The following is a 17,181-nucleotide window of genomic DNA, read 5'->3' as shown; positions in this document are numbered from 1 at the left end:
TTTGACCTTTGTTATGTGTGTTCTTATTTCCTTTTGTTTAATAAAACTTATAGTGAGGGTCTCCCCTACTATATTTTTCGTTAAAAAATAGCATCTGCCGGTTTATCAGTCACAGAAACCATAAGCCAAACAGCTCGAAAGTGGTGGTTACAGAAGTTCACGTACCACAGGCATCTGCACCTTGGTTTACTAGTCTGATGGACAACCATATTGTGCGACAAAAACCTTGGGTCGTCAGTCTGCCTTTCCTTCTAAATGCCACTCCTCGTAGATCAACACCAACGGTTTTTGATAAAATGCCACCCTACGAAATGAACGGTGCCAGCAGGTGGGACCTCCTCCCCACGATCGCCCACGGTAGGAAACAACACCCCACGTTGATCGCGGCTCCTCTTCCACACCCGCCGCCTCCCTGCCATGACGCCACGTTCTCCGTGACTGTGTTAATTTCACGAACTTTACTTTTTGATTAAATGTCACTTTAACGTCGTTATTTAATTTCACAGTATTGTTATCTTATCATACAATCTTTGTATTTTTAGTACAAAAATTTAGCTATCCCATAGCAACACACGGTCACGGACTAGTTATATATAATAATAGCGGAAGCATAGACTAGGCTACGAGGCCTGTCTGGGAAAAGAAGGAAATAAAGGAGCGCGCACCGCAGCCCCAGCCCTGGCACAACAGCACCCATATATATAATAACTATTGAACAGAGATCGACGTCCGATCCCACTGCCTCAAATAAAATCTAGAGCGTGGACCGTCCAACCAATTACTAGCTAGATTTCATGGAAAGCCAAATAAAACCACATGATACATAGTACTTAGTTATATCCCCGATGTATGGGCAATTTGCTGGCGCCATGACACATAACACTAGGGCAACTTGTTGTTGTACACTGTATATGGCCGGGGATGACCTCGTGAGTTAAACTAACCCCCGACCCAACTTTGTGTGAGCTAGCTACAGCTAGTGATGAAATGGAAGCCTTTGGATACATATGAATAATATAGTGTACCCAATACAAGCATGTTAATTAGTAGGTCTTTACTTTCTTTCTCCTCCGTCCAGTTCCGGGTCCCTGGCTGTTGTCGCCGATGAGGCTGATCAACCTGTTCGCCTGTATTAAAGTCAGTTGATAAGCTGACTGAAGCTAATTTATTATGAAAGAAAAATACTATAGATTCTAGTTGATAAACCTACTGATAAGTTTAAGCGAACAGACCCTGCCTGCCTCCTCCTCCCGCAGATGCATGTGCAAAAGATGGGGTCCCCTCGTGACACCCCCCCCCCCCCCTCCTGATCTTGGACCTCCTCCTCCCCTAGAAATCAAATGCTTCATGTGTTCATCAAAGCGTTAAACGTCCTATTCGTTTGGGCTGGTTTGGCTTCTAAGCCATGGTTGAAAGTACTGTTGGGTGGTTTAATCTGAGAGAAAAATATTGTTCATTGGCTGATAAGTCATGGCTTATAAACCAGATACGAGCAAGCGAATAGGCTGAAAGCCTGCCCTGCCTAGCTGCCCAGCTACGATGTTTGGTTCCACCTCAACTTTTAGTCGTTGGTCTATCGGATGTTTGAATATATGCATAGAGTTTTAAATATAGACTAATTAAGAAACTAAATACATAGATTGAGATTAATTTGTGAGATGAATTTTAAGCCTAATTAGTCTATAATTTGACAATGTGGTGCTACAGTAAACATATGCTAATGATGTATTAATTAGGCTTAACAAATTCGTCTCGCGGTAGTATCGAACCCTCATATGACATCCGACGAGACACCCCTCACCCTTTAGCCCCCCCCCCCCCCACCCCCCCACCCCCACACACACACACCACACACACAGAGCACACAGAGTTACCGACCGATGGACGATGGATGGATGCGCCGTATTCCGATCTGGTGAGCTGACCTGCCTGCCGCACCAGGTCCAGCCGGGCAGCTAGTAGTAGCGCAAGAGAGCTACAGTACCAATCTTCAAGTACGTGATCACGGCAGGCACTGTTTGAAGGTCGCAGTAGTACCTACACGCCTGTACCGTTGCCGTCACGCACAGGTGCAACTGAGCTACCACGTCGCCGGGCCCACCCGGCATGGGGCATGGGCGCTCTACATGGCGATGCTGTTGTGGTGGTGGTACCAGTACCATCTTCATTCGTCTGTGCCTGCGCAAGATATGCCAACTGACGCGGCCACCTTTGTATCAATTCATTCACAAAGGAAATCCCATCCCGGCCGGCCGGCCGCTGGGCGCTGCCCTCCACTGATGGCAGTGCCATGAATGGGATCGCAACAAAAACGACGTGAGGCCGTAGCCGTGCAACATGGCGCATGCAGTGCAACCAGCCAACAACCCCGGCGGAGTGCCCGCCACCGGCACCCTGCGTCCGGTGGCGCGCGGTGCCGGTGGCCCATGCATGCCCCTTTGCGAGGAGAGGCCGTTGTGTCACGCACGCGGCACGCGGTGGTGCGACTCCGCGTGCACGCCTCGCGCACTCCTCCACTCACTTGCCTGCCGCCCGTCCTTTGTTGGTGTTGGGGCCAAAAAAGAAAGAAAGAAAGAAAGAAAGAAAAGAGAGGCGCTGCGGGTGTTCAATCAAAACAAAACGGAACGGGTGCATCCGCAGCTAGCATCATTGCAGGGCTTACTAGCTACGAATTCAGCAACAGCCAACAGATTCGTACATACTCCTACAGCAGATATTTCTCTAGCTATAACCGCTCGCTTCCCGCTCATTATTATGCAAACATGAATACCCGTCCAGGGGATCCATGCATGAGCCAAGCCACTCAAGGTGCATAAATCATAAATGCAAGCCTTGCCACACGGTCCATGCTAATGGCGTTGTCTCGTGCAAGTCATCATATCATAGCTTGTCACCACAGTCATGAGCTCATGTAAGCCACCAGGGCATATTTATTTTCATAATTAATCATCCGGTGTCACTGGCACCGCCTTCGCTACGCAAGGAGCTCGAGCAGCCGCCTGCTCAGACCTGTTGTTAACTTTGTAATCCAATACTTATAAAATACATCCTTTGGTATTGGTATTGGTATTGGTATTGGTATTTCTTATAATCCTATTTCAAAGGCTGACTTTAATTTATTTCAGGCTTTCATTATTAGGACCTAAAAAACCAAAAAATACAAACCAAAGCAGAAAGAGCCTTAGTATAGAACTCTAGCTACCATTGTCATATGTCTAGTCTTGTGATCTCGATCATTCAACTGTACAACCTAGAAGAAGCCTCTCTCTACGTATCCTAACCTGGCGGATTTTTTTATGTCAGGATCGGAGTCCCGAGACACCAAAAACATCTAGTAGGACACGTCATCTCGTCGCATCCCAACGGCCTCGACTACATTTTACATGGCATGGCTTCTTTCCTGTCTTGGCTTTGAAGTGAACGCTGGCCTCTGAAAATGGGGGTGGTTTCTTCCTCCTCGCAAATGCCAAAAATCCAATTCCATCCCACACGGCATCGTGTCGCGCGGAGTGCTGCTACTGCTGCCGAAAGAAAGAAGGTGCCGGACGGCGGGTGCAGTCGGTGCGGCCAGGACCAGGATGCCGCTACTGTTGGCGTCAGGCTCTCCAGTCATGGATCACAACTTCACAAGCACACAAACGTCAGTAGATGTGTGTGCTGTGCGCAATTATGCACGCGTCCCTTTCCCTGGATTTATGCGGCCTTCGATGCCCACCATCAGCGTCCTGCAAGCATGCAAACATGATGACAGGAGAGAAAGAAACACTAGAAGAAAGCTCCAGAACAAGCTCACAAGTAGGAGTACGTATATGCTGAAATCAACCCACTTGCAGCATTGGACGCCTGTCAAAACAACAACAAAAAATAAGAATACAGTTTTAAACCAGGGGGAAAAACTGTACACAAAATTGTCTGAGTTTTACTAGCATTCTTCCAAAAACAATACGTATATAAATGAATAAATGTAGAATAGTGATGCGTCGTGCAAGGTTCTCATCGCAGCAGTAGAACAGTGTACAACTGCACAAGAGAACAAGGAAAAAGATGGATGATGAGGTGGACTGATGCTGAAGGAAGCCAGAAAATACAGAGACCTAACGCTAACGCAAAAGCAGATGGCTACGAAAGCGTACGTTTTTTTTTGCTGGCAGAAAGGTGCAGGTGCAGCATGGCTTCAGCATCCGGCAGCAGCAGACATCAGCAAAACCGGGCGAAATCCCCACACCACACAGCGGTCCTCCACCACCATCATTCAGATGAGAAGCGACACAATGCAGCTTGCAGAGGTCACTGCCATGGAAGCATATGCCCTTGGCTGCTACTGCTATTCACAGTTCACAGCTACAAGAAACAGACCGATGGTTACTTGGTTAGACAGACAGGTGGGCAATCAGCGATTAGGGCGGCGCACGAGGGTGGTCTGATCCTGATCATCTTGTTCCACAACAAAGCGGTACTACTACCAAACACCAAAAGAGCTCATTACCTGTTTATCTTTAACAAAACTTGGCCTCTGCTGCACTACAACTTGATTTTTGCAGGTAGCGTATAACTTATTTCCTGTCAAAGTAAAGTTAGTCCATCTTTTTTTTTTTGCCACGAATAAAGTTAGTCTATCTTTACCACTGCGTTCCATAATCCGCAGCCAGCACAATCTTTATACCCTATGAATAACATAAAGCAGCTAATAGTCCAATCTATAAGATAGGAATATGATTGCTCCAGCACAAGTGTGCCCCTACAAAATATGCACACATTGAAGGAATAAACTATGTAACCCGTAGATTAAGAAGCTATCTCAAAAGGTAATCTCAGTGGATTGACCCGGTGGGTTTGGTGGTGAGCTAAAGATGGAATGATTCATCTCCCTCTCCAGATGCCCGGCCTGATTGACATGGAATAAAATCGTTTCTTTCAGTAATGGGCTCGAAGAATAATATGCCCATGTCTTTAATTGTCAACATGACAGGGATAAAGAAAGATGAAGAAAACTTGCAAACACTACCAATGGATTGGGTAAAGAGGGACAGGCAGGCAGGCAGGCAGCCCGATTGTACGCCCAGATTGCGAAATCTCAACCTAACAAATCACACAAGGCTACGCCACGTTGGACCCCTACTCCATGGATAGAATAAGCACAACATTACTTTCTTCAGATGAGACAAGTATAAAAATGACTTGCTGCTGGAGGAGTCGGAAGAAACCAGACTCCAGGATGACGCTGATACAAAGTCCAAATTCTTGTCCGGGTGGACGGACGGCGATGGCTGAGCAGGCTCAGATGTTCAAATCAGAGTTCAAATCAGGACTGTTTCACCCACTAAGTGCCAATTTGATCATTCAAGCAAGCGAAAGAGAAACGGTTGCACAGCCTGAATGAGGTGCTCTTTCCTCCAAATGGATAGACATTAGGTGAACAATGGCAGAAATAACAGTGGTCGGGGCTGGCCAGACCTACTTGTGACATTCAACCATCTAAGAGACGTTTAACAATGAGATTCATGGGATCAATTGGCTTCCTCTAAAGCTTGAGAAACTATTACTTAAGAGCAGAAAAAAAAGAAATAAGAACCAACAAATAAGTTAACAGACACCCAGAAAAAATCTAAAGGATAATGATGTTCTAGCAATAAGCTGCAAGAAGCCAGAAACACACCTAAATGGGGGCATAAAACTAGATTTAGGTCTAAATCAGGTGGTAAGTATGGGAATCGAAGTGAAGGGCAAGTAAAGATAATGGTAGCTTCCTAAAGTCAAGGCAGGGTCCAGGGAAAGGGACACCAAAACCAACCAGAGAAGCCGGTTCCGAAGCAGCGATAACCCTTGCAATTTTGTGGAAGTTGCCAACCTCCAAAGGCAGGCCCCAGCCACACACAAAAGTTGTTTATCAGATGGGTAATGCTACCCAAGGACAGTGACATGCAAGCAAAGAATGGTGTACAAGGAAGACGCATCAACATGGAAATCCAGATGGGTCACTCACTAGGGGCTGAGGGTGACTGGAGGAGCAAAGTAAAAGCATGTGCTCTTGGTGGCCAATAATAGAGCCAACAAATTTAAGAGCCGACGATGCAAGGTCCACAATGTAAGTTGTGGAAGTAACAGCAAACAGAAAGGCTACCAAAGAGGCAGGCATAAATGCTTACCAGAAGGAAAAAAGCAGGATACGAAAAGGGCGTCTAGTCTCCATCCTTTGTTCGGATGACTTCAGGATAGGCTTGCCTAAACTATCAGCCACTAACTCCCATCAAAATCTAGCTTTTAGTGCATCTGACCAGGCTCGTGACCACTACTATGGGGGCCCTCTTGGTGTCTGCAGAACCTGGTCCCAATCACCGCACCCCGTATATGCTCCTCACTTTCATGGGCTATAATCGAGCAGCAGCCAGTTGGCATGATTTTGCCTCAATGTGTCCACACCATCCATAATTTTGTCGGTTGATCTTTACTTGGTATATGATCATCTGATTATTCCAACAGATCCCACTGAAAGCTCGGTTTAGCGTTGTAGTTAAGTCGAGAACATCGGCGATGCATCTCCCACCAAGGCATTCCTTGCGCATTGTGGACAGCCACTTCGGTACTGAAATCAAAACATATACAAGATACTGAGGGAGGTATGATTGAAAAGGATCCAAACCTATGCCTATTAGTAGCTAGTTGTGGAGTTGGGATAACCATTGCTAAAGCTTTCCCCCATTTAGAATCTGATCCCAGATCAACAGCACTGAGTGTCCCCATTCCGTTGATCATTATTCAGCAAAGCAACAATGTAACCCACAAGCTTTCAGAGAGAGGATGGCATCAGTCTGTCACCACTCAATCAGAAAGTTTCTTTATTTGATAACTGCTGAGTGTATCAATTTTGACACAAAGCAGTACCTTCACAAAAAAGAAACAATAGTACACCATACCTGCCATGAAATAGCCTGACAATTGGTAGAATCAACACATGCTAACAAAATCTTGACTACTGGATTGCTAGATTCCATGGACAACCATGATGATAAAGTTTACTTTTCAAGAATGATTGCTATGATACAAGTTCTAGAAAATAACATGAAACAATTACATGGTCACATACCTGTTCCTGATCGATATATAGATCACATAATAATTCATTGGCCAGCATTTCTCATATTTGACCCTATTGTGAGTTCCCTCTGTCCAACTGTTACTAGTGCATCACAAAGAAGTGGGGCTAATAATCCCAGGTGCACAAGTATTGGTTAACACAAACAGGACAATCTGCAACATGAATTTGATGATTGTATAGGATGACGCAAATGCTGCAGGACAAAATTCTGAGTGAGCACACTGCAAGGAAAAAATAGATATGTATGCATCAGCTGAAGAACATTATTGGCATCTACATTTCAACTTCACTTATTCTACACAAAACATCTAGTACAAAAAGTATCAGAACACCAGGAATGCAAGGACACATGCGCTAGACTGGCAACAGAAGATGATCATTGTAGTACAGACACATATTACTGTCAGTGCAATGATAATCCAGGAGCACACAGGAATCAAATGGACCTTCCATACTGGACCAGATGGAATGTTGGTCCACAGCAGTAGGGTCTATAAATCATGGATGATCTGAATACAAGGCTAGTAATACAACACAGTCAATGACAAGGAAGGGAAGTCAATAATTCTCATTTTCGTTCTTCCCACAACAATGTGCCATAGACATGTGATGGGTCTGGTACATAGGTAGTTGAAAATTAAGTTACTTTGCAGCTATCTAAAATGTTAAATGTTCTACCACAGCTGTCTAAAACTATAATTAACATGTGAACTTTAAAGTTTTTTGGCAGCCATTAACATATGTGCCCATATGGTTGTCAAATGATCTCCGAGCTCAGGACACAAGCAAAGATGACCTGGTGGCTTCCTTATGGGTGAAGACAGATGAGCAGGCTGCTGGTCCTATGAAGATGTTACCATTTGGCTTCAAGGAGGATATGCTCAAGACAGTTCCACGCGGCAGGATGGTGTTGCTGAAGATCTAGGAGGCGTAGGTGTGGTTGTCTTTAGTTATGCTATCTTAGTTTTCTTTAGTTGGGTCGTTACTGTCTCTGGTTTGTTCTAAAAGGGTTAATCAGGTTCTCAGGTGGGATGCCGCCTACTATGCTGTATTGCATAATTTTGTCTTTTAACTAATGTTGAAAGACGGGGGCTACCTGGCCCTAAAACTCTAAAAAAAATAGGATTAAGTCCACTTTTGGCCCCTCAACTATAGGGTTCGTCTAATTTTAACCCTCAACTACAAAACCGTCTAACGGTGATACCCCAAGCGTCAAAACCGTTCACTTTTAGCACCTCGGCGCGGGCAGGGCTGTTTTATCCTACGTGGAGCGGTTTTGACCACGCCACACCGGCATTGACAGCCACGTAGGATGCCAACCTCCATCTCAGTGACATATGGGGCCCACTCATCACCTCCCTCCCCTCACTCTCGCGCCACCGCCACGGACGCTTGCGTCGCGGGTGGGGCAGCTTCGACCACGGAGCTCCTAGTGCGGCCGCCATCCATGGGTGACGATGAGGAAGAGGAAGACGACGTGCTGCCGCCGCCAGTCCGCATCCGCTTGGGCTCCCGTGTCGAGTCCGTGGACGACGGGTCGGCCGACGCCACCACCGGCGAGGGGATCGGCTTCAGGGCGTAGGTGTTGCTGGACGAGTCGACGGCGGGCGGGAGATCAAAGTAGCCAGCACCGGCGGCGGCGCCACTTGTGACGTGGACGAGGTGGACGCGCGCCTGCCGCCGCAACTTGCTCGAGCGCCACCGCCCTGCTCGCAAGCCGGCGGGAGAACGCTCCGGCGCTCGATGGCCCAGGATGAGGCGTCGGAGAGGTCGACGGGGTGGAGGAGGTGCTGGTGGCCCAAGGAATCGGCCCGAGGACAGCTTAGAGGCGGCGGATTTGGGGCGGCGGCGCAGTCGGCCGGAAGTAGAGGAGACACCGGCTCGTCGCTTTACCGTCTGTCGCCTCCGCGGTACTTCTACGTCGCCTCCGCCGGACTTCTACGTCAATCTGCCAGGGCAGGCAAGCCGATCCTTTGCGCGTCGCGCTACGGCGCGCCCAGCTCGCCTCGCCGCGCTTCAGAGGAAGAGGTGGTGGTCCGTGCGCCCTGGCAGGCGGTGGGTTGTCCCAGCCACCGGCCAGCCTGGGAGAAGTGGACGCTCACGGAGCGTGCGAGGTCGGCGAGGCGGACCCCGACGTCATGGCCAGGCGGGAAGGGCGGAGGCAGCGACCTTACCCTCCATCCACCCGAGCACCAGAGCAAGGGAAGAGAGGGCAAGCAAGAGAGGGAAAGAAGAGAGAGAGAGAGAAAGGGAGTCGGAGGGAAGGAGGGCGTAGGGCGGCGCGCGGTGCAGAGCGAGCGAGATGGAGCAGGGCAGCGGCGTTCACGGAGCAGAGGGATTACAGAGAGATGAGGGAGTAGAGGAGATGGGAAGGCAGGTGCGGGCGAGCAGAACAGGGTGGCGGCATGACAACGGCTCCAGCGCGGTGGAGGGCGCTGGGCGACTCCGTGGCGGTCTTGGGCTGCATCGGCGCGGGCAGGGAGAGGGAAGCAGGGAGAGTGGAGGAGGAGGAAAGGGAGAGAAGAAGGAGGGCAGAGGTGAGCACGGCGCAGAGCAGAGGAAGATGGAGCTCGGTGAGGCGCTCCTGGATGGTGGCCATGGCTGGCTTTATAGCCGCGGAAGGTCTTTTCATCGGAGATTTTTACCGACCGCCATGGTAGGTCCTCTTTCACGAACTTCGGCGGCGGGCGGAGGCGAAGGCGTGGGAGGAGGGAACAGCCGGTGGGACAGCGCGGCGGTGAAGTGGACATCGTCGAGCCCAGCATCCGCGGTGGGCGCGGGCCCCACATGTCGCTGAGATGCATGCCAGCGTCCTACATGGCGGTCAACGCCAGCGTGGCGTGGTCAAAACCGCTCAACGTCGGTCAAAACAGCCTTGCCCCCGCCCAGGTGCTAAAAGTGAACGGTTTTGACAGTTGGGGTACCGGTACTAGACGGTTTTATAGTTGATGGTTAAAATGAGACTAACACAAGAGTTGAGGGGCCTAAAGCGGACTTAATCCAAAAAAAATATGGTTGTCAAATATTTGAAAAATGCATGTCTAGCATTTGAGCATAACCACAAACACTCATCCATCCACTATGCTTGATTCAACAATAAGCAAGTAGACAACTCAGTATTCAAAACATGAGGATGCTGACAATGTTTTAGTCAAGTTCACATCTCAGACATGGAACTACAAGAATGTGGTACTGCAATTCATTAAACAGATCCTAGTAATGCAAAAATAGGTGAACAAGTGTGATCATCCAACGGACATGACTGAAGTAGCTAAGTAACATAAGCATGAAGAAACAATTAGAAATCATGAACATAGAAAGGTGGCACTGTCAACAAATTCAGAAGCTAGGATACCATTGGATGTGCTAGATGGAAGAAAAAACTTCAGCTACTGGCATTTGGAGCATCTATAGGTGCTTTCTGTAAGGTTGTACTGGATATATATTAGCGCTCAACAGTATGATAGTGGAGATACAAGTTCACCGCTGCCAAAATCACCACCAATATCATCGCTGGAGAACCAGATGCCGCTGCCTATGCCTAAGCAAGTCTAAAATGTTGCCTTTCTTCCCTTGTGCCTCCCTCCTAAACAACCAGCACACCTCCAACACCTGCAAACGCCAGCCTTTTACATGAGCTTGCCCTGATCAGTCGTTGTTCATCCTCCCAAGTGGCCATAGACGGAGGCCACGTTGACCAATGCACAAGGATTTGGGGGATCAGTTTGCGACCAAGTTAACAAAGGGTCAAAGGCAATGATCCAAAATGGACAACAGAATTTGCAAATTTAGATCAAGGTCAGGAATGAAGGGCGGGCCTGGTGCAAGCGGTAGAGTCTTACCGCCTGTGACCGGAAGGTCCCGGGCTCGAGTCGTGGTCTCCTCGCATTGCACAGGCGAGGGTAAGGCTTGCCACTGACACCCTTCCCCAGACCCCGCACAGAGCAGGAGCTCTCTGCACTGGGTACGCCCTTTAGATCAAGGTCAGGAATGGTGACATTGACCTGGTGTGTTGGTCCCTTCGCCAATTTCAGTTGGGACACATGAAACACCAGATAAACTAGATTGAGGAAGCTGAACTTCATATGCCACTGCATTGATTTTGCTGTTGGCAGGAAAAGGCCCAAAATAACGAAATGAGAGCTCGTAGTTGGATTGGACACTGCAGAGTTCTGAGCATATGACTGAAGTTTGACAAACACCAGATCACCAGCATTGAAGCTACGTTCAGATCATTTTTTATCTGCCTAATGTTTGAAGCGCTGCTGTGCGCGTTCAAGATGTTGCCTGACCAGTACCTGCATGAGTTGGCGCTCCTCCAACCATTCTTGAAGATCTGGAACACTAAACAGGGACAATAGCAAATGTCGAGGAGAGTGTCAATATAGTACCTCAAAAGGAGACTTCCTCAAAGAAGAATGGAAGCATGTAGTATACCAATACTCAGCAAGATAGAGCCACTTTCCCTAATGTTATGGACAAGCATGTACAAAGCACCTGAGATATGTCTCAACACGCCGGTTTACCCTTTCAGTCTGCCCATCAGACTGAGGATGATAGGAACTGCTCATACTCAGTTGTGTGCCTGCCAAATTGAAGAGGGCTTGCCAAAGGTTACTAGTGAAAATACGGTCCCAGTCTGAGATAATGGTTTGGGGCATCCCTTGATGCTTATAGACATTCAGCATGTAGGTTTGAGCAATAGTCATAGCTATAAATAGATGAGTATGGTAGAAAATTGGCAACTTTAGAGAGTTTGTTGACAACAACCAAGATCCATTGGACTACTTGCCAAGAATGTTCAGGTACTGGCAATGGTAACAGCAACCCTGGATACTTCACATGCTCTGGTTTAGCTTGTTGACAGACCTGACACCGTGTGACGAAGTCATGGACTGACTGCTTCATTTGTGGCCAAGCAAACATTGCCTTAATCTTCTGTAAGTCACTGGAAAACCAGCGTGGCCTCCCAAAGGACTGGCATGGAGAGCAGAAATGAGCTTGAGCTGTAGTGCACTATTGGCACTAATCTAGAGTCTTCCTTGAATTCTAAGAACAGCTTGCTGAAGAGTAAAGTGTGGAACTGTTTTACCAATTGCAAGCTCAGCAAGGATTTGGACCGTAGCAGGATCAGTAGAGTAACCCAGGATAACCTCTTCCAATCAAACTGGTTTGCTGACAGAGAGAGCTGACGGTTGTTAACCTTTGACAAACAATTAATTTAAAACTTTGTAGATTACACCATACAAATTTGGTATTATCGGATTCATATTTGAAATTTTGAAAACACTTCCATATGTAAAATTCATAGTCACAAACATTATAATATATGAGAAATTAATGGTCAAGTCACAATGTTAGAGACCATGCTGGGTCAAACCGCGCCTTACAAAAATAAAAGGAGAGAGTATGATACTGTTTAAAATGAATGAGCATCTGACTGTATTATTTATCAGAACAGTTCAATCCAAGAGAAGCAAACCACATGTTATGATAGTAAGAGCTACAAATGCTATAACATTGTTTTGGGATATAAGCTGCATAAAGGAGCTAATCCTAGAACATTCCTAAGTCAATCATATGGTGCCCTAGGATCCAAACCTACAATTGTGGGAAACTGAGAATAAAGATGTGACTTCTGGTACAAGCATTATTTTGCCTAATCTGCAGAGCTGCCACTTCACTTCTCAGATGGCTTCACATTTGAAGATGAGACACTGGCTTTTTCAATTCTTTAGTTATCTTTAGCTACTGAACTGAGAGAAACAGCAACTGTACACAGGATTTAAATTGTAGTTGCATGTGCAATGAGCTGACCTGAGTTTCAACAAAACAGATGCACCAACTATAGTTTGTCTCCTGAATCCTGATCAGTAAATCCACACTCCAATTATACTGCCAGCATGTTGTCTGAGTTGGAGCACGGTCGGCCAATCAAGGATGCAAACCGATCATGGAATTTCAGTAAAGGACACTTATCAATAAGGTTACTATTTTCATAAGCCTCCTTGAGGAAGACTGTGCTTCTTGCTCCCTTGTTAGTGATGTAGAAGATGCCATGATTTTTCACCAAACAAAGAAGTAATTTGCATGGAAACCTGTACTCGTTGTGAAATATATCTAGCTTATCAGATGTCAACCGCCTCTCCATTGTCAGGCTCAAAATCTCATGCAGAACAGCAATGGCACGCTTTCGAGCCTGTGGTGTTGCAGACTCGACTCGCCTAGCATTCAAATAAGGTGAAGGAAATGCCATCTTCTGCCACCTGACAACCTCCTGAAGGTACTTCCGGTTTGGCCTAAATCCTGCTGGATACTTCAACTTGAAAGCAAAAGGACCCAAGAAATTTCCATCTTTAGGAATCCCTCTACGGCCTATCTGGGAACCCTCAAAATTCATTTTTTCTTCTCGTATTGTGACTGCTAGTGAAGAGTCCCAATTCTCCAGACACAAATGGTCCAGTCCCTTCACATCACGGATTGAGAAAAAATCAGGGTACCTTGGAATCAAGTTGCTCTTGAAGTTCTTAGGTAAGCCCAGTTCAGACTGGATTAGTTCAATCTTCTCCAGAGGAATCTGGCAGTCCATCGACATCATCAGTAACTTCCTAAGGTTTCTCACCAAGATTGGCTCCATTAGCTCTCGCGCTTCAGCCTCTTCACTGGATATCTTTCTGGCCTTCTCTGTAAGTGTGACAGAAATGGGCTCTCGGGAAGCACTTCCACCAGAGACATGGAAGATATTGGGGTGGCGCTCGATAAGTGAAAGAAACTTCCATTTTTGGACAAAGCCAACCTCCTTTTCAAGGTCACGTACAAGTAATGACCCTGTCTTTTGTGCCAAAATGAGGTCACGCAGATGAAGGAGAAGAGCAGGCTTCTTTTGAAGATCCATGGCCTTGTCAAGACCAGGTTCTCGGTGATATAGCTTCTTCTTGGGTCGGCGTCCATGGCCAGCTGAGAACGAGGACATAGCATTCAGTTGCATAAAGGGAAGAGGTCTGGGAATCAAATATACATGCTGTCCCAATCTTCTTTCCATCATTTATGAAATGAATACCAAGCTATGTAGTCACACCAGGTCCAAGCATTCAGACGTGCATATAAAGAAGCAGCACGTTGCAATTTAAATTCTGCAAAAAAGAGAGTCAAAATTATATTCTCATCCATGTCAATAGCCTACTATTTGCATCTCAGGAATCAAACTGCACAGGGAACATCTAATGTAAAAGGCAAAATAAAGAGGTCACTGCTTGCTGTCACCACATTCATAGTAATGACACTCTCCAAATAAAGCACAAAGTGAAGTTCAGGTTGGAGAATCCTCGCTCAACATGGGAAATTTGAGCTTATGTGGCAAGATGGTAGGAATTTCAATCTTTTTTAGGGGATTGGTCCAACACTTTCATCCCAATGTGAAGTGTGCTCCATAGACGTCATATTGAACTCACTAGAGACAGTGACGGAGCTGGCGAATCCGCAAGCCTAGGGCCAAGATCTAAGTGCTTAAACCACCTAAACTAGGACAGATAACCATAGTCCCTCCGTTCCAAATTATAAGACATTTTGGCTTTTTTAGATATATTGCTTTTACTATGTATCTAGACGTAGGGTATATATAAGTACATAGCAAAAACTACGTATCTAAAAAAGCCAAAGCGTCTTATAATTTGTAATGGAGGGAGTAGCAAATAAAAAAAAGGGCGTACCCAGTGCAGAGAGCTCCCGCTCTGTGCGGGGTCTGGGGAAGGGTGTTAGTGGCAAGCCTTACCCTCGCATGTGCAATGCGAGGAGACCGTGACTCGAACCCGGGACCTTCCCGGTCACAAGCGGTAAGACTCTACCGCTTGCACCAAGCCCGCCCTTCGAGTAGCAAATAAAAGATGCAAGATTTAGACTACATCTCAATTGTAGGCTTAATTGAACAACACAGTTGATAAAATCTCCAAGAGCTACAAAAGAAATTCCTAACTAGTGCCAAGGATCAGCAAATCATAAAATGCATTTGCTCAATTGGTATGCATAGCCTAGGATCCAAGGGCGGACCCAATAAAGGACATGGGTGTACACATGTACACCTGATAATTTTTGCAAAACAATCAAAGTTAGTAGGTATAATACAAGCAGATCCGAATCCAAACTGTGGTGGAGCTTGTCAATTTTCAAGCCTAGGGCCACTACCAAAGCATGTATACCATCAGCACCGGGTCTAATACCAATAATATAACAAAACTAGATTATAAATGCATAAGTTTCGATGATATCTCAATTCCATGCTTAAATCCACAACATAATTGATGGAAGCATAGAAGTGGTTAAAATAATACCTCACTAATGATGGTTTGGTTCTCCCTCGTCTCTCGTATCTTCATCAAGTGAACCTAAACCTATTTTGTAAGCCATTTGCATTGCTAGCTGATTCTTGATAACCTGTGTTTCTACTACTATATACTACTTCTGATTGTGCTTGTGTAGAAGGTTGGTTTCGTAACACTAGTTGTATAATTGGAGGAGAAGGAGAAAAAAAGATTTTAATGTCTTAGTCCTATTCATTGTGCAACTCTACAAAAATCGACCTAATTAATTATCATTCAAAGATTTTTTAGATCGGGCAGAACCGGAGAATGGATACGAGAATGGGGAATTTACCAGGGCTCAGACGAGTAGGAGTAGGCGACGAGTACCGCGCGGCCGCGGCCGCGCTCCTGCTGCCCTGGCGGCTGGCTGCTGGCACCCTGCCCACGCCGCGACGGATATGCCGTGTCGCCGGCTCCGGCTCGCCGCTCGGAGCTCGTGGTTCACCAGCTACGGCCAGTGGCCACTGGCCAGTGCGGCTGCGGCCAGGCGGACAGCCGCCCAGCCAAGCGCGCCCGGCGCCTCCGACCGCGGAGCAGAGCCACGGACGGACCCTAGCGGCAGGGGCCCGAGTTGCCGGCCGGCGGCTGCTGCTGCCTGCTGGGTTGAGGCGGCGGCGGCCGGCAGGGAGAGCCGGAGAGGAACAGGCGGCCAAACGGGGACTCCCGCTCACGGTCGTGGAGTTGGGGTTGGCCGAAGGGGACGGGAGTCTGGGCCGATTAACTGTGTAGGCCCACTTTGAATTAGGCCTGAAATTCACATGTACTATAACAAATATTTTTAGGGTCTTGGCTCTATGAAATTAGGCACATATATTATAAAAAATATTTCGGGGCATGTTTTAGGGCCTTGGCTCTGTAGTCCCTAGGCCCAAATCCCTCTCTAAATACAAATAATATAAGTTAGAGAAACTCCAGCATAAACCTCAAATAGGGGTCTCTATTCTTTATTTAAGGGCTCTCCCTACTTTTGATGGTCAGTTTTCTTTGCATCTACTCCAGTATGAGCTCTTAATTCAAGGTTATCAAATCCATTCAAGTAGACATTGGCGTATGAGACACCGAAGATGGCATGGGGAGGGCGAGAAGCACCGGGGCACAGGAAGGGGAGCCATGACTAGGTCGAGTGCCTCGACACAGCAAGGAGAGGAGCCGCATTGAACGAACCGTGGAGATAGAGGCAACCTAAGCATGGAGGCGTAACACACGCCTTCATAGTGACAAATGGATACAAGGGCCTCGATGTGAAGGTGTCGATAGTGTCGGCAGCCATGGCGACAGTCATGTCGGTCTCTCTCCATCCCCTACCTTTTCCCTTTAGGTGAGCTTGTCGTTGATTTGTATCTACGTCACCCGATTGCAAGCCATGTTGGATCCTTTTTTTTCTTTTTGTGCACTGCAATGTGGTTTTGATTTGTGTGGCCTTTGTTTCCTTACCCTGATCTGATGAGAGCATTGCGGATTCGGTGCAACTTTATGAACAAAAGCTACTACCAACGTCAAGGAGGGTCGTCCAAGCACCAAACCTGGGGCATGGACTCCCCAATCTCGAGGACTCCGACTCAGAGGATGGTCAAGGGCGACAGTGAAGGGCTCAGCGGGCCTTGTAGATCTACACAAAGGCTAAGTTGTTTTTAAAAACAATAGGAAAAAACATTAGAGGCGGGCAAGAAATCTACCTTTGTTAATCGACATTAACAAGGGCTTTATGAGTAGACGCTAATGACACCT

The 17,181-nt window shown here is 47.0% G+C and overlaps 1 protein-coding gene across 9 annotated transcripts; it reads right to left on the bottom strand.

The window, feature by feature from the left end:
• Positions 1-3,208: 3,208 nt before the first annotated feature.
• LOC136521892 (protein WHAT'S THIS FACTOR 1 homolog, chloroplastic-like) lies at positions 3,209-16,144 on the bottom strand. Of its 9 annotated transcripts, none has more exons than XR_010775706.1 (8): positions 15,746-16,144; positions 12,914-14,229; positions 10,452-12,271; positions 7,085-7,317; positions 6,147-6,583; positions 4,487-4,560; positions 4,134-4,341; positions 3,209-3,843 (listed from the first exon to the last, which is right to left on the bottom strand). XR_010775706.1 is itself a non-coding variant. In XM_066515692.1 (3 exons), exon 3 carries the CDS (start codon positions 13,989-13,991, stop codon positions 12,987-12,989), a length of 1,005 nt encoding a protein of 334 aa, XP_066371789.1. In that variant the 5' UTR covers positions 13,992-14,053; positions 14,157-14,229; positions 15,746-16,144; the 3' UTR covers positions 12,505-12,986. The 9 variants fall into 9 exon arrangements, 2 of the variants coding, with proteins under 2 accessions (XP_066371789.1, XP_066371761.1); XR_010775705.1 differs by lacking the exon at positions 3,209-3,843 and adding an exon at positions 3,858-4,020; XR_010775707.1 differs by lacking the exon at positions 3,209-3,843 and adding an exon at positions 3,858-4,020 and having other exon boundaries at positions 10,452-12,263.
• Positions 16,145-17,181: the final 1,037 nt, after the last annotated feature.

Source organism: Miscanthus floridulus, chromosome 2 (genome assembly GCF_019320115.1).
Source record: "Miscanthus floridulus cultivar M001 chromosome 2, ASM1932011v1, whole genome shotgun sequence".
Lineage (NCBI taxonomy): Eukaryota > Viridiplantae > Streptophyta > Magnoliopsida > Poales > Poaceae > Miscanthus > Miscanthus floridulus.
Note: the sequence above shows the minus strand (reverse complement) of the source record. Positions and strands in the feature narration are given on the sequence as shown.

Excerpts from the sequence above, each read along its gene's own strand:
- LOC136521892 (XM_066515664.1), bottom strand. The coding sequence starts at position 14,141 with ATGATGGAAAGAAGATTGGGACAGCATGTATATTTGATTCCCAGACCT.